The sequence below is a fragment of the Miscanthus floridulus genome, chromosome 19, assembly GCF_019320115.1.
Source record: "Miscanthus floridulus cultivar M001 chromosome 19, ASM1932011v1, whole genome shotgun sequence".
NCBI lineage: Eukaryota > Viridiplantae > Streptophyta > Magnoliopsida > Poales > Poaceae > Miscanthus > Miscanthus floridulus.
This window is the reverse complement of record NC_089598.1, coordinates 13,293,490-13,310,516: the sequence shown is the minus strand read 5'-3', so window position 1 is coordinate 13,310,516 and position 17,027 is coordinate 13,293,490. Positions and strand designations below refer to the sequence as shown.

General features: G+C 47.6%; 2 protein-coding genes across 2 annotated transcripts; one reads left to right on the top strand and one right to left on the bottom strand.

Moving 5' to 3' along the window:
- Positions 1-2,070: 2,070 nt before the first annotated feature.
- LOC136528504 (palmitoyl-acyl carrier protein thioesterase, chloroplastic-like) lies at positions 2,071-6,400 on the bottom strand. Its single transcript, XM_066521473.1, has 7 exons — positions 6,036-6,400; positions 4,895-5,464; positions 4,657-4,790; positions 3,253-3,366; positions 2,968-3,154; positions 2,810-2,878; positions 2,071-2,528 (listed from the first exon to the last, which is right to left on the bottom strand). The coding sequence occupies exons 2-7, from the start codon at positions 5,405-5,407 to the stop codon at positions 2,250-2,252; spliced, it is 1,296 nt and encodes a 431-aa protein (XP_066377570.1). The 5' UTR covers positions 5,408-5,464; positions 6,036-6,400; the 3' UTR covers positions 2,071-2,249.
- Positions 6,401-7,094: 694 nt separating this feature from the next.
- On the top strand, positions 7,095-10,897 carry LOC136529760 (uncharacterized). The gene is made up of 4 exons (XM_066522832.1): positions 7,095-7,101; positions 7,464-7,973; positions 9,509-9,949; positions 10,045-10,897. Exons 2-4 carry the CDS (start codon positions 7,464-7,466, stop codon positions 10,555-10,557), a joined length of 1,464 nt encoding a protein of 487 aa, XP_066378929.1. The 5' UTR covers positions 7,095-7,101; the 3' UTR covers positions 10,558-10,897.
- The last annotated feature ends 6,130 nt before the right edge of the window (positions 10,898-17,027 follow it).

Genomic DNA, 17,027 nt, shown 5'->3' with positions numbered 1-17,027 from the left:
GTGCTGTCATACAAATACTCGGTAAAGATGGAGTTTACTGAGTTTTTTTTTATACTCGGTAAAGGAAAAAATATTTTTTTTGAAAAAGAAAGAGAAGAAAAAAATGAAAAAAAAAATCTTTGCCGAGTGCCCAGATCTAGGACACTCGGCAAAGTAAAAAAATATTTTTTTTGGAAAGAAAGAGAAGAAAAAAATGAAAAAAAATCTTTGCCGAGTGGTCAGATTTAGGACACTCGGCAAAGTAAAAAATATTTTTTCTGAGAAGAAAAGAGAAGAAAAAAAATGAAAAAAAAAAATCTTTGCCGAGTGCCCAGATCTGGGACACTCGGCAAATGAAAAAAAAAATTAACCCCAGTGCCGCGGGCTTCCCCTTCTCCCCGCGCCGTCCGCACGCCCCCTCCCGTTCTCGGGCCCCCTCCCCGCGCAACCTCCCTCGCGCCGCCCCCTCCTCCCTCTCGGCCCCGGCGTGGCCCCGCCCTCCCCGTCCTCCTCTCCTCGGTACCGGCGCGGGCCCGCCCTCGCCTCCTCCCTCGCCAGCGCGGTCCGCACTACCCTCCTTCCTCGCCGGCGCACCTCCCTCCCTCCTCCACCAGCCTCCACCGGATCCGCCCCCCCGCGCGGGCGGATCCGGCGACAGTGGGGAGGTCGGATCCGGCCCCGGCGTGGCTGCCCCCTTCTCTCCCTCTCGTTCCCACCGCCGGCGCCCCCCCCCCCCCTCCGCTCTCTTCCCCGGCGGCGGATCCGGCGCGGCCTCCCCCTCCTCTCTCTTCCCCGGATTTGGCCCCAACGCGGCCGCCCCCTCCTCTCCATCTCTTCCCACCGCCGGCGTCCCCCCCCCCCTCCTCTCTCTTCCCCGGCGGCGGATCCGGCGCGGCCGCCCCTTCCGCTCCCTCTCTTCCCACTGTCGGCGCCCCTCCCCCTCCTCTCTCTTCCCCGGCGGCAGATCCGGCCCGGCCGCCCCCTCCTCTCCCTCTCTTCCCCGGATCCGGTGGCCGCGCCCTCCTCTCCCTCTCTTCCCCGGCGTGGCGGGTGGTGGCGTGTGGTGGTGGCGGGCGGCGGTGGCGTGGTGGTGGCTCGTGGCCGCCGGATCCGGGTGGCTTTTTTTATTTTTCGAAAAAAAAATGTTTGCCGAGTGTATTTTGTACACTCGGCGAAGTCTTTGCCGAGTGTCCGACAAAAAACACTTGGCAAAGTCTGTTTGCCGATAAAAATTCACCGAATGTCGTTGTCGAGTGTGACACTCGGCAAACCCTTTACCGAGTGTTTTGTAGACTTTGCCGAGTGCCAGTTCCGTCTCCCGTCTTGTTGCTCGAAGCTTCCAAGGACCAAAATGGCGCATCTTTCGTTTTCGCATCGGCCTAGGCTGCAAGCAAAGGCCTCGTTCGCGTGCACTTAAACCTGGCTTATCCGCTTCTTTTTTTCATCTGAAATAATGTTTTTCTTTCACAAATTTCTCTAGATTCATCCAGATTCCTTCAGATTTCTCTATAATTCCTCAAGCCAACGGGGCCGAAGCAAGCCGCGAAGGCAAAGGCAGTTCCAAGAAACCGGAGCTGGTTGACCGACCGTCGCTGTGCCTTGTTCGTTCCAAGCACGGCGTTTCAGGCCGCTGAATGTGCTTCACGGTTGAACCTTCCGTGGACAGAAAAAAAGACATCGAGATTTACCAGTTGACAGGGCAAACTTCTTGCATCAGGAGGAAGGAATTCCTGCTCCTCCAAATATTCCGAATGGTTGGATATTGCAGATCTAGCACTGCACGTAAAGACCCCACTGCAGAACAAGACATGGTCCCAGAAGGGTTGCACCGCAGTGCACCTGCCAGACATCAGGATTGCCGGCCTCCGGAGGTCCCAAAGCTTCCGGTTCCACAAATCACACATTCTTTTTTTTTTACCTGTCCTTGGATGCAAACGCAGGAGGTCTGCGATTCGACCAATCAATAAGACAAACGGCACCAATCAATAAGACAAACGGCATGTTCGTTAGTTGGTTTCTGAACTGATAAGCCCGACTGATGCTGGTTTGTTGTGAGAAAAAAACACTGTTGACTGGTTGATAAGCCCTGGCTGAAACCAACAAACGAACATGCTCAAAGATGCTAAGAATGTACAAATTAGGCTGTTACAAAGGGGAATGCCTTCTACATACCCAACCTGGCCTAACCTACTACATCATCATCCCCTGCAGAATCTTCACTCCGGCCTCAATCAGCTCCCCACGGTTTTCTTTGCTCGGCCGGTTCAGCTTCAGGGGGAGTTCATGTGCTCTCCGCCGGGAAAAAAACACATGTTCCCCTCACCGTGCGCCCGCTTCGGGCGCCATTCTGTGTGCGCCTTCACGATATCGGCTCCTGATTCCAGCTGGAGCAGGTGGTCGCACTGGATAGTGGAGTCTGCGTGGCTGTCCACGCATTCACCTGCAACGGTGGTGAGCGACTGCAGCACGCTGTCACGGCCACACTCCTTCCTGTAATCCAGCGTCATGCTCACAAGCTCATGCTTTTCCAGGATCGAAATCGGAGCACTCTGGAAAAAAGAGAGGAGAAATAAAAAGGATTCAGGCATTTGAGCAGCTTTGTACTATGCAAGATTAAGAAGCTCAATAGATATCATTGTACTAGCAGCACTGTTTACTTTCCAAATACAGATCACCAATTGATCATTCATTAGCGAGGAGTAATACAAACACAAGTACACAAAGCTTTATAAACTTTTATGTCATGCCAGTGAGATCTCCAACCACCACCACATGGCCAGATCAGTGGCCATTGAATAAGATGAAAAGAGGCAGGCCCTCAAGAAATTACCTCAAGAATCCAACCAATATACTTGACGTTGTTCACGTGCTGGTTGACATCAAGGTCACCCCACCTAGGCTGTTCCATGTAATGGAGCTCCATGAGAAACTTACATTTGAGAACAATCAAGGGAACACTACGAAACAAAGCATGGTTATCCTACTTACAGTGAGCCCCTTTCTTATGAACTGCTTCATAGTATCACCATCAGAAGTGCTCCCTGGCTTAGCCAGCTTCTCACTTTGCTCATCTGTTATGGCTGAGCGGCCATTGAAATATGGGCCTATCTCAGCCCTAACTTCATCTGGCATTTTCGAAAGCCTTCTAGTGTTCTTATTCATCATCACCCAAACACTGCAAGCAAAAATCGAAAGGTACGTAAATCATAAGCAAAGATGGAATTTCACATCAAAGAGACAAACAATAAATGCAAAACCAGATGAAATCCAAACCTTGTAGCTCTCAAGATTGTACGTCCAGAGTTGTAGTCACGAACATGCCAATCTCGACGCATGCCATTTTTTCCAGCAGCAGCTACCCATGTGTCCACTTGAACCATATCTCCCCTAAATTATAGCAAATTTTTCAACAAATATTCGGTCAATTTCAGCCTGCAAGGAAATGTCCACAACTATATCTGAACCACGAACGAACTACAGTTTGATTTGTTTTCCTTTTCCCCAATAAGGTATACGTGGAATTGGACAACTTGTAACTTCAAAAAACTAACATTGTAGCAGGTATTGATTTTATGAGCACTAGAGTTATTTGCTCAAATAGCAAATTAAATGTAGTGAGCCAACGAATCCAGATCAAGGACATCTTCGTATGGCAAACCACAACATTTATTTCTTATAGGATGAAATCATTTATTATAACAATAAAGGTCAGTTCTGATCTCTTGAGGTGTACAGCCTGTCGGATCTTTGTGATTCAAACATTCAAGGAAGCACGGACAAACGCCACTTAATTCAGCAGTTCCAAGCCATTAATATATTGTCTCACCAAATAAATTACTTCCAATACTTTGTCACTCTAGACTCGACCATGAATCATAACAAATAGTGGTATTATTACTCCAAGGCACCTCTCAGTGTTTTGGTTGGATGAAACCATCCATATTAAGGTGTTGCCCGCTGAAATCATGCAGGCTATGGGAGTCCCACAACGGGGAAGTGGGCAATAAACTCATTCATCTGTGCAGAACTGCAGGACAATAAAATCAGTAATTGGCAGGGAAGTTGTTTTCTTGTGCTTTGGATTGATAGTTAGAATTATTTCAAATTCCAGTGATACAGCCTGCACCACTGAGACACAATTTTCATCTTCGAAAGCATAAGTAAACACGGCATCCTTAGACTATAGAAGCACTGCTCCTGAAGGCCTGAGTCATGTTCGTTTTACCAAGACATCACAGGTAGTCAGACTTTAAACCAAGATGTCTAAATGTTTAGCTTGTACCAAGGGTGGATCATATGGACTGTTTGTACTGCTAATCTTCAAGCAAAGCTTAAGTGCGTACCTACAGACTTAAAAAGGAAGTTTTCATGCTATACAACAAGCCAGTTAGATCCATCTAAAATGCACAAACTAAACTATCAGTCCAAAATCTTCAAGATGCTAGTGAAATGACCAAAATTGAGCTATATGGCGTTTTCCTTGAGCTTCTTTACTAACATATAGTAACACTTCTAGCACATGCAACACTTAATTTTGAAACCGCATGTCCCAAGGGGCAACACGGACAATTCCATAAAGAGGGAGAGAGTAACGGTTATAAATTTGATTCAAAACGAAAAGAAGGATGACATTTTCCGAGAAATGGATAAGGGTCGTTACAGTTTGCAGAAACATACCACGAGGGATATTGCTCAACAAGAAGCTGAATTTTGCTGACAACCCAGATCAAGTTTCGCTTGCTCATCTCTGGCGTGGCACCAAAACCATCTCCAAGAAGGCCAGCTGTCTTCACATGGTTAAGAGCTGTTTCCTAAAAATTTCAAAATAATGTGAGCCACAATGAAACAAGATGGACCAATAGTAAATAGAGCGAAAAAGGTAGAGAAACTAAGTTTTGTAGTGTCATTGTGTCACCTGTAGATGATTCATTAATGTCTCTATAGAAGCCGTACGATCAGCACCAATCTCATAGGATCGAATCAAGAAGTTTTGCCTAAACACCAGCCCATCCTGGATGATCCTACCAAAACCAAATGTATCAACAAGCATGTCGGGTTTCTTAGGCTTCCAGTCAAGCAATGTCCACTGCTTCTCTGCTGCCAGGAATATGGTAGTGACAGCCGCAAGAAGCATGCTCCAATCTGGCAGTTGGTTGTAGAATGTCTTGGGAGCAGTGTAGGGTGTCGCCTCCTCTTTGTCTGGGCTTGCATTCTTGAGGTTAACCTTGGCGCCATTAACCTTGGGAAGGGCCTGTGCTTGAGCCTTCACTTGCATGTTGCCAGAAGGGGTGTTAGGCTTTGCGACAATACCACGGACACTCAAATTATCCGGTAATTCACCAGCCAAGTTCTTCGATGTTTTCGCGGACGCTGCCGGAGAAGCCCCTGGGCCAGGGAAGAAGGCTGAGGCAGCAAGGGAGCCAGCCATGGCTCAACCGTGCTTCAGGATTCAAAGAAGCCGAGGTCTCGCACTCGAAATGCCAACCTGAAGAAAGAATCAACAAAAACAGAAGCTTTTGTGAGAAGGTGTATATATTCACCATTTAGACAACAAAGCGCCACCTTTCCCCTCCTATTTTGCATTGCATTCTCGTGAATAAGACCTCGAAAGGAACACGGCTATTGTGTGAGTGTGATGGTTAAAATTTCCAGTTTGGGGCTTCCAGAATCGTGATAGCTACAGAAAGAAGCAGGGTTCCAAAAAGCGGCACTAAGCGCACGCTTCAGCGCTAAGCGGACAGGCAACGCTTCGCTTTGGGGCATAAGCGCTCCCAAAGCGGCGCGACCGCCTTGGTGGAGCAGCGGCTGCTGGCTCCCGCCTTGGCGAGGGCGCGAGGCGACTGGCGAGAGGCGGGAGAGGAATGACGACGACGCCGAGCCTGCGTGCCGAGCGCCCGGGGGGGTGGGGTTGGGGGTGGACGGAAGATGGAGCGCCGGCGCTGCGAGGAAGATCGGCCCCGTTGGGTTCACAGCAACCAGCTCCACCGACGAATCACCGCAAAACGCGCTGAGAGAGAGATGCGAGAGATGGAGGAGCTGAAAAAAGTAGATCTCACCGGCTCCTTCTCCCTTCTCAAGCGGGATGGACGCCGCTGCCCCTGAATCCACGCGCTGCGGCTCCTCCTCCCTCCTCACGCGCGTAGCCGGCGACGGAGAAGAAGCCCGGCGGCCAGAAACGACGGAGGGAGGCGGGGCGGCGATGAGAGGCGAGACGGCGCGGGAGGCAGGGCGGGAGAGGCGGAGCGGAGGAGGCGGATGCGCGCCCTCGCTCGGCGGCGCGACGGGAGGTGTGGGGCGGTGGTGGTAGTCCGAGCGGGAGCGGTGGGACGGCGGAGAAGAAAGTTTGTGGTGCTCGTGCGCGAGCCGCGGGATCCCGGTCCCTAGGGGCGTGTTTGGTTGCCCGCATAAGGGCAAACCAGCATTTCCGGATGCAGCCTCCTTATGTTTGGTTTCCTGGCCACCGTCCCGAGCCAGGCTCCGCTCGTGCAAAAGCCGTCTCCTGGCCTGGCTCGCGAGGAACGCCCAAATCGTCCGTTTTTTCTTCAGCCTGGCTCGCTCCGTGCTCCCGCGAGCTCACGCGCCTGGCGATTCCGTGCCCGGGGAGATGGCGCGAAGATCCTAGGGTTACCTCCCCCGTTCCCGCCATTCACCGCCTATATATCTTCCCTCCCGCCGCCTCCCTCTCTTCTTCTTCTTGTCGCTCCCCGTCTGCGCCGCCGGTAAGCTCCACCTCCTCTTCCTCCTCCCCCCGGTGTTCTTGATGGATTCGTGGCCTCCTAATGCCTACCCTCTATCTCGATTTGTTGCAGGTGCCGTGGATTTGCAGTCCTCTCGAAGCAAGTGAGTTTTTCCCCTTCTCTTTCTCCATTTTTCTGTGCGATTTGAAACCCTAGGTCACCAGTGTTTGTTGATCTCGCTGTAGGCACACCAGATCTGATTTCTTGGCTGTTATTGCGGTATGGATCCTTGTTCTTAGGTCTCATATTGTTTTCTTGTTTTTTTCAAGTAAAAATCCTATTTTGTGTATGCTAATCCTCTTTTCTTATGCTTGTGTGCTTGCAGATCTGAGCTCCCTCACCTGCTGGGTTGGGCTTTAGCTGGTGCTGCTGCTTGTTGACGTGGGTATTTTGTATATCTACTCCCCCTCTCGCCTCCCCCCTAATCTGTACCGTGCGATAGTGAGTCCTGCGTTCTTGGATTCGGATGCATGTCCTACTTTGTGAGATTATGAGCAAGTATATGAAGTTGCCATTTTGTCTGAGCTATTGTCCAAGTCTGTGATGATTCCTTTTGTCCTGAGCTATTGCCTTAGTCTATGATGATGTCTTTTTTCTGAGCTATTGCCCTAGTCTGTGATGATGAAAGTCTTATTTTTAGCATGTTCTAGTATATGATGAATCCTTTTTCTAAGCTTTTGTCCAAGTCCATGATGATGACATTGTCATTCTGAGCATTTGTCCTTAAATTCCATTCATTTTTTCTAGATGGACTTGGAAGAGAAGAGACGCATTCTTTTTGCTCGTGCTGCTGCTCTTATCACTGCTATGTATGCCCTGCTGTTTGCTAGACTTAGAATGCTTCAGAGTCAGCGGCCTCAGATCAGTTATGGTCCAATGAGCATTAGGGATGAGGAGCGCCAAAGGAACTTGAACTTAATTTACAACTACAATGATATAGAGTGTGTGAACATGCTTAGAATGAGAAGGGCACCCTTTTTTAGTTTGTGCAACTTGCTTAGGGAGAAGAAGCTACTTGCTGACAACATAAATTCTTGTGTTGAAGAGCAAGTTGCAATGTTTCTCCATATTGTTGGTCATAACCAACGATTTAGAGTTGTAAAGCAAAATTGGAGAAGGTCTATAGAGACAGTCCACCGCCATTTTAAAGACGTGTTGTATGCTATTGGTGAGCTTAGACAAGAGATGATTAGACCTCCAAGCAATGAGACACCAGTAAAGATTAGCAACAGCCATAGATGGTATCCTTACTTTAAGGTAAAAAAAACCTGTCATATAGCTGCTAGGATATTGTTGCATTAGCTCATGTCAATTTACTATGCAATTTTGGATGCCATGTAGGACTGCATTGGGGCCATTGATGGGACTCATGTATTTGCCAAAGTTCCAGCCAAGATGCAAGCTGCATTTAGGGGTAGAAAGAATGCCCCCACACAAAATGTGCTAGCAGCAGTTAGCTTTGACTTGAAATTTACCTATGTGCTGGCTGGTTGGGAGGGATCAGCTCATGATGCCACAATTCTTGCTGATGCATTACAGAGAGAGGATGGGTTGAGGGTTCCACCAGGTAATTAAATCAACTGTGATAATAAGAAGCAAATGTAACTGCAAAATGATGAATCTAATTGAACTCCACATTTGTTTTAGGCAAATTCTTCTTAGTAGATGCTGGATATGCTTGTCGGCCTGGATTTCTTCCTCCTTATCGAGGTTGTAGGTACCATCTTAAAGAATATGGGAATAGGAACTACCCAACCAACCCAAAAGAGTTGTATAATTTGAGGCACTCTAGTTTGAGAGTAACTGTAGAAAGGGCATTTGGGGCTCTGAAGAACCGTTTTCGCATCATTGACACCAACAAACCATTCCATCGCTTGAGGACACAAATCAAGCTTGTGCTTGCATGTTGTATAATGCATAACTGGATCCTTAGTTTTGGGGTTGATGAGGTTATTCCAGAAGAGTTCTCTTGGGTACCAAATGACACAAACAGTCAGCCCCATCCTGCTCATATGGATGACAATGCTGCCTGGGCACTTCAGAGGGATGAATGGGCTAATCACATGTGGGCTAATAGGGGTCTTTCTAGAATCTAGAGTTCTATTATGTATCATTAAGTTGCCTGTAATTCATTTTATTCATGGACAAATGCTGTTTTTTTCCTGATGATTCTGCACTTGATCTGAGACTTTGGGCAATAGCAATGATGTTTTTTTTTCTGTGATACTACACTTGATCTGAGGCTTTGGGCATGTGCAATGATGTTTTTTTTTCTGTGATTCTGCACTTGATCTGAGACTTTGGGCAATAGCAATGATGTTTTTTTTCTTTGATACTACACTTGATCTGAGGCTTTGGGCATGTGCAATGATGTTTTTTTTCTGTGATACTACACTTGATCTGAGACTTTGGGCAATAGCAATGATGTTTTTTTTCTGTGATACTACACTTGATCTGAGACTTTGGGCAATAGCAATGATGTTTTTTTTCTGTGATACTACACTTGATCTGAGGCTTGGGCATGTGCAATGATACTACACTTGATCTGAGGCTTTGGGCATGTGCAATGATGTTTTTTTCTGTGATACTACACTTGATCTGAGCTTTGGGCATGTGCAATGATGTTTTTTTTCTATGATACTACACTTGATCTGAGGCTTTGGGCATGTGCAATGATGTTTTTTTTCTGTGATACTACACTTGATCTGAGGCTTTGGGCATGTGCAATGATGTTTTTTTCTGTGATACAAAACACCTGTGCTGAGGCTCTGGCATGTGCAATGATGAATTAGGCTATGGCTGAGGAGATGATGCCTGCTGATGACCTTGTGTTCCCTGGACTGGATGGTGGTCTTTTGGCTGGTGACAATGTGGTTGCTGGGGATGATGTGACTGGTTTCATACCAGCATCACAGGAACCTGCTCAGCAGAGGACCTCTCTGAGGTGGACTGAGCCCATGTCTGCCTTTGTGCTGAAGCAGATGTGCCAGCTCATTACCACTGGAGTGAGGACTGATAAGGGCTTCAAAGAAGTGCACCTGAACAAGGTGGCAAAGGCCCTGCAAGAGTTCTGTGGTCATGAAGTTAGTGGTACCCAGGTGTACAACCACCTGAGGAAGTGGAGGCAGAGGTGGGTGAAACTGTCCAAGCTGAGGGACCTTAGTGGAGCTCAGTGGGATGAGGACAACTGTATGATTGTTCTTGAGGAGGAACACTACAATGGTCATACCAAGGTGAGCAAGAACCTGTGATACTACAACTTGATTTGTTAGATGTCTCTTTGAAACATTTTGTCATTATGGCTAACAAGGGACAGTTCATTTTGCAGGACCACCCCAATGATGCTCCACTGCTCAACAAGCCCATACAACACTACAAGCAGATGATGGTCATCTTTGCCAATGGTCAGGCAACAGGCAAGTGGGCTATGGGCTCCAATGAGCCACTTGGCACACCATCTGACTGTGCTGAGAGCTCACTGAAGACTGAGATCCTGAACAGTGGCAAGACTGTGACTCCTGAGGATACCAAGAGTGAGGGAGGAGTTGGTAACAAGAGGAAGAGATCCATGCTGGCAGAAGAGGATGTTGTTCTGTTCACTGGCATGGCAGAGGCAGTGAAGGATGTTGCTGATGCTATTAGGTCGACCAAGGTTGAGGATTCCCACCCTGAGCTGTATGGTGCTGTTATGTTTGTGCCAGGCTTCACTGAAGAAGCACTGATGTGTGCTTATGGCCATCTGCTGGACAACAAGGCCTTGGGTTCAGCTTTTGTCAAGATGTCTGACTCCCACCGTGAGCTGTGGCTAAGGACCTACTTGGCCAAGCACTACTACATGTGAAGGCTTCACAGCTTGGGGTTGATCCTTTTGTGCAGTGCCTCTTTTGTGCATACCTAACTACAGCTGGTGGATGTGTAGTGGGTTGACCTTCTCTTTTGTGCAGTTGATCTGATCCTGCATAGCTTACTTACTAACACTAACATATAGTTAGTGTCTTAGATAACCCTGCACCTACAACCTAGATCAACCTAGTGGTGGCAATCTGACCATGAGTCCATTGCTAATGGTGTGAACCTTGTGGTTCTGAACTTGATATGGGCACCAGCCTGTGCCTGTGATTTGCACAATTTCATTCTGAGCACTTGCCTTATTGCCTGTGATTTTTGTTTTCTTATATCTGAGCACATGTCCATTGCCTGTGATGCTTGTTTTCTTATATCTGAGCACATGTCCATTGCCTGTGATGTATTGTTTTCTTATATCTGAGCACATGTCCATTGCCTGTGATGCTTGTTTTCTTATACCTGAGCCTGCATTCTTTACCTAGCTGGTGCATCTCTTTTGCCTGTGTTGACATTGATGTGAACTTGATGATCTGAGAACTAATCTGATCTTGTTTGCCAATGATGTGACCATTTCAATATGAGCTTTTGTCTAATGCCAATGATGACGTTTTTAAAACTAAGCACATGCCTTGTGCCAATGATGAGGTTTTTTTATATATACTGAGCACATGCCTTATGCCAATGATGTTTTTGGTTTATTATACTGAGCACATGCCTTATGTCATTGATGAACTTTAATTTTTTGTTTGTCATTCCATGGTCTAAAAGCTGAAGAAAAAAATGAAGCCGATGGCGTGTTCGTAGTGGAGCATGCGGTATGCATTGCAAAGAAGGATGTAATATTCATTGCAAACAAAGTGTTGTAGCAAAATGATGTAATTTTTAGTGGAGGGTGTAATAATATTAGTCCGGGCTTTAGTAATTTTAATTTAGCTTTCCAAAATGATGTAATATTCATTGCAAACAAAGTGTTGTAGCAAACTTTGGACTTGCTGGTGGTAACCTTACCACTAAATCAAAGTGGTAACTCCACCAGCTTCTATGCAGGGCAACCAAACATGGTTCCTGCATCCTCTTGATTTGAATCCGATGCAGGTTCAGGAAACCAAACACTGGCTGCATGTGACCAGGCTGCTGGGAGCCAGCCAACCAAACAACCACCCCTTGCATACGCTCAGCCTGGCCAAAGGGGGCCTGGCTGGCTGATGCGAGCTAGGCTAGGCTGGGAAGTGAACCAAACACGCCCTAGAGCGATGGGTGGTGGGCTAAGGCCTAAGGGGAAGAACAAAATAAATAAAAGAAGAAAAAAGAAAAAACAGGGGTATTATAAACATTTCAGCTTTCTTATCAACCCGGAGAAGTTATTTTACCAAACGTTTTAGCAAAACAGCAACGACTCTACTTCTAAAGCTGCTGCTTCAGATGATCTAGAGTCAGAACTATTTTTGGTGGAGCCGGAGCCCTGCCCATACAGGCCCGAAGAAACGATAGCGAGTTGTGTGCCTTCGCTGGAGTAGCGAAGGTCATGTTCGTTTCTCTTATAATCCGTACTTTTCAGCTTATTTTTTCAGCCGGAACGGTATTTTTCTCTCACAACAAATCAGCCAGAACAGTGTTTCGGCTTGTTTTTTCAGCGAAGCGAACAGGGCTGAAAAGGTTATGTGGCGTTTAGATTGTGGGAAAAGGACAATGGGAATGGGAAATGAGGGAAGGTGGATAGCATAACCCTTGTTTTGATATCTGGAATGGAACAAGAACCGAGTATGGGATAGGGATAAGATGAGCTCATATCTCACCAATCCATACCCAATGGGAGGGGTGGGTTATGGTCAAGAAACAATCGACGGAGAGCCACCTGTGAGCTCCACTAGCGGGGAGAGCTGGTTCTATGACGAGACTGGCCACGCATGTGCCATTGTTAGACCATGGGTGTAGAGCCGATGGTCCACTCACGGGGTCTGAAACTACTAGTCCCCACGCTGATAGGATCTAAATGGCTAGATAAGGTGAATAGCCTATAATAATTTTCTTCAAAGCGCTAGAGCAATCTTTGTTAGACAATAAGATGGTGGGCTAGCAAATTGCTCTAGCTCTACTTCACCACAAGCAAGCCTCCTAACCAATGCTAGTTGCTATGATCTCTAAGGTCGATTTCACTCAAACAAGCAATCTAGCAACTGCGTGCTGACCATGGTGAACCAAATGGGGATCTCAAGACTTACTTCCTGGTGAGATCGACTTTCATCTTGCCTGCGACGTCAACATGGAGATTTGCTGCCGAACTCAAGTCGCGCCAAGACCAACAACCTAGATCGAAGACTCGCGTGGTCGTGCAACAATTGAACCCGACGTCTAACTCCGATTAAGGTGGGGCCGGTAGGTTTTCCATTAACTTGGTGAAGGCATCGGACTAGTACAAGAAGGCGCCAGATCCAGGCGGGTCTGTGCACCGCATCTGCTACATGTCGCACGGCCTAGAGCCTCTTTTTGTCGCTTGCCGTTCTGTTTTCGTGGAGTCCGTTGCTTCCCCCGTCGCCGAAGAGCCTATCACCGAGTCCGTGAGACCTGACAGATTCGGTATGAACGAGTACGTACATGAATATGTGCCTTTGCGTCAGCCGAACGACAACAGCCAGCAAGCTAGATCATCATGCAAGCCAAGTCAATCAATCTGTACATGCCTCACGTACATACAAGAGACATGCAAGCCAAACCAAGATACAACAGATCAACTTGCATATACATACATCACGTACATGCTTTACGTACTTGCATCTACACCGCCATGCAAGCTACCAAGACTTGCCTATACACATGCATCCACGTATGGGGAAGGAGGCTACGTGTTAATGAAGCAGATCGACTGCACGTCTTCGTACGCGGACCGACACCGCCAAATCGCCGCCACTTCGGACCACGGACCACGTCGATCACATCTCAAGCGGCTCTCGCCGAGCTCCGACCACATCGACCACGGACCACGTCGACCACGTCCCGAGCGGCTCCGCCGAGCTCCGACCACCGGCCCACGTCGACCTCGTCCCGAGAGACCACCAGACACGTCCTGAGCGGCTCCGTCGAGCTCCGACCACCAGACCACGTCGCAATGATGATCGCCACGAAGAACGGCGCTATGACAACCGCGACCACCGTCACAACAGGCCGAAAAGCTCGAGGACCGGACAACTTCATCGCCACCGACCAGATTTCTATCAAAGATAAGTACACTTCTAATATTTATATTTAATATAATTTTCATTACGACGTTTCTCCACAACGTCCTCGTCATGATTATTCTTCAAATAACGTTTGTCCATGTATACAATCTTAAATATAACATACAGCTATACTTAATGCAAATCCTCGACCAGTCATGTTGACGCTCGATGTCCTCCAGAAAAGGCCCTGTCTCCGGCTCCTCCCTACACGTGCACGAGAGTCTGCCATCTGCGTTATGTGTGGTCGGCAGCGGCTCCTTAGCGACGCTTTGATTCTTCCTACACGTGCACGGGCTCGGCCCCCCGCGTTATGGTTAACGGGCTAGCTAGGGCTAGAGACTCAGCTACATACTAACTGGTCAGGCTGATTTATATTAAGTATAAACACAAACTTCACTATTAACACTGATGTTTACAAAGCACCAACTGCTTTATCACATCATGCTCATTTGCAAATGACTGCTGAGCGTTGTTTCTTCACCGCTGATTTTTCTCCATAATTTATTATTTTGTACATCATGTACTACCATTCTACATATTTATATTGCAGGAATTTCGAGCTGTGCTCGGGGACTTCGTCGCTCGCTTCTCGACCTACGCTCGGGGATTGCCTCGATCACTCTCCGACCACAGCTCGGGGACTTCGTCGCTTGCTTCTCGACCTACACTCGGGGACTGCCTCGATCACTCTCCGACCACAGCTCGGGGACTTCGTCGCTCGCTTCTCGACCTGTGCTCGGGGACTGCCTCGATCACTCTTCAACCACAGCTCGGAGACTTCATCGCTCGCTCCTCGACCTGTGCTCGGGGACTGCCTCGGCCACTCTCCGACCACAGCTCGGGGACTTTGCGTCTCAACTACATGCGACTGGCGACTCGCATACAGTTGGGATATTCTTTCTCGTTTAGACCTTGCTACAAGGCTCATACCTCGCCTTCCAGCAAGCTCGGGGACTACATCGGTACGATGCACCTGCCTGGTGCATCTCGTATCGCCTGTACGACGATTGGATTCTCAACTTAACTGGGAATTCTTTTTAGACCCTGGCACCACGTGCCTACGTCACCTACTACCAGGCTCAGGGACTAAGTGGGCACACTTCACCTTGCGGTGAATGTGCTTGTTTTTCAACCACTACGCCTCTGATGATCAAAGATGCTACGCTTCAAGACGTACTTACATTTCTTTTCAGAAATACAAGTGGGCACACTTCCCAGGACGGAAATCTTTTTCTTTCTTCTTAAGAGCACCATACATTCTTCGGACAACCTACTTCTCCGGCGACAACGGTGGTCGGAGATGTCAAGAACTCAAGCCTCACTGTTCGGAGAAGGTTAAAATGGCATGTCGCATCAGAATACATGGCGCTCGGGGACTAGCTATGGGGGATATACCCCCGGGTACCACAAGATGGTACATGGGTCGCACCATCCGAGGTGGCCCGGCCCGTAAGATCAAGGTGTACACGGTTAGATTACAAGTTGTACTAGATATTGTAATAGTACCAAATAGGATACTTTACTTGTAACCTTGTCTCTTCGGAGTATATAAGGAGAGACAAGGGTCCCCTAGAGGACAGGTGAATCCATCTACATCTCAATACAATACACCAAAGACATAGGACGTAGGGTATTACGTCGATCAGACGGCCCGAACCTGTCTAAATCGCTGTCTCTGCACCTTGTGTCACCATCTGGTTCCTGATTACACGCACCGTCTACCGATAATCTACCACCATAGGCACCCCCCTCGGTGGACTACCGACCATATTTCGTCGACAGTATAGATATCACTCTTATGTCCGATAAGATAGTGCCTCCATATTTTCAGAGCATGAACCACTGCTGCTAACTCCAAATCATGAGTAGGATAGTTTAGCTCATGCTTTCTCAACTGCCGGGATGCATAGGCCACTACTCTTCCTTCTTGCATAAGAACACATTCGAGACCTTGATGAGATGCATCACAATAGATAGAAAAGTTCTTGCTTCAAATCTGCCAAAACCAATACTGGGGCGGTAGTCAACCTCTTCTTCAATTCTTCAAAGTTAGCCTAGCACTTCTCAGGACCACACTAAACTTAGCATTTTCTCCTAATAGAGCTGTCATAGGCTTGGCAAGTTTACAAAACCCTTCTATGAACCTTCTGTAGTATCCAAGCCAATCCCAAGAAACTACGAATCGTCTCCACATCGGTTGGTCGTTTTCAATTCAACACATCTCTCACCTTGCTTGGATCTACTACTATTCTACCATTAGAGACAACATGGCCTAGGAAAGAAACTTCCTTCAACCAAAACTCACACTTGCTTCGCTTAGCATACAACTTGTGTTCCCTGAGCTTCTGCAAGACCAACCTTAGATGTTCAGCGTGCTCTTCTTCTATTTTGGAGAATACCAATATATCATCGATAAATACCACCACAAACTTATCCAAAAACTCCATGAACACCTTATTCATCAAGTACATAAAGTATACATGTGCATTGGTCAAACCAAAGGACATAACGGTGTACTCATACAAACCATACCTCAGTAGTAAAAGTTGTCTTGGGTATGTCCGTTGCACGAATCTTCAACTGATGATAACCTAGAACTGAAGATCAATTCTTAGAGAAACATACAGCACCTCTCAACTGATCAAACAAGTCATCAATTCTAGGTAGCGGGTGCTTGTTCTTGATAGTAACCTCATTTAGTGATCGATAATCAACACACATCCTCTGGGTACCATCCTTCTTGTCAACAAATATAACCGGTGCTCCCCAAGATGACGAACTAGGACGAATGAAACATTTCTCCTGCAATTTCTTTATTTGTTTCTTAAGTTCATCTAATTCATTAACCCCCTATTCTATATGGACGCTTAGCTATAGGTGCAGTTCTAGGTAATAATTCAATAATAAACTCAATGTGACGGTCAGGTGGCATACCTGGTAAGTCATCGGGAAACACATCTGAAAACCCATCCACTACTGGGTCCTCCTTGTTGACGCGATCATCAAACTGGTTCACTGTGGCTGTCGGTTGCTTCTGCACTACAACATTGACACTAATTCTATCCCCATTCGGTTTGGTCATAACAACCGAGGCGTGGCGGCGGCGGAGTTGGGCGGCGGTAGAGTCCGATGCGGACTCAGTCTCAGGGAGGAAGAAGGCGCCGTTGACGCTGTGGGGCCAGACTGTCAGCGACACCCGCGTGGGAGAGGGGAACAGGCGCGAGCAGCGGCTGCTGCTGGGCTGGCC

Bases quoted from the DNA above. Each gene is read 5' to 3' on its own strand.
- LOC136528504 (XM_066521473.1), bottom strand. From the start codon at position 5,407: ATGGCTGGCTCCCTTGCTGCCTCAGCCTTCTTCCCTGGCCCAGGGGCT. The intron at 3,155-3,252 runs GTTTGGATTTCA...TTTTGCTTGCAG, and splicing joins ACAATCTTGAGAGCTACAAG to TGTTTGGGTGATGATGAATA. The intron at 2,879-2,967 runs GTAAGTAGGATA...TACATGGAACAG, and splicing joins TCATAAGAAAGGGGCTCACT to CCTAGGTGGGGTGACCTTGA.
- LOC136529760 (XM_066522832.1), top strand. From the start codon at position 7,464: ATGGACTTGGAAGAGAAGAGACGCATTCTTTTTGCTCGTGCTGCTGCT. The intron at 7,974-9,508 runs GTAAAAAAAACC...ATGATGAATTAG, and splicing joins GATGGTATCCTTACTTTAAG to GCTATGGCTGAGGAGATGAT. The intron at 9,950-10,044 runs GTGAGCAAGAAC...TTCATTTTGCAG, and splicing joins ACTACAATGGTCATACCAAG to GACCACCCCAATGATGCTCC.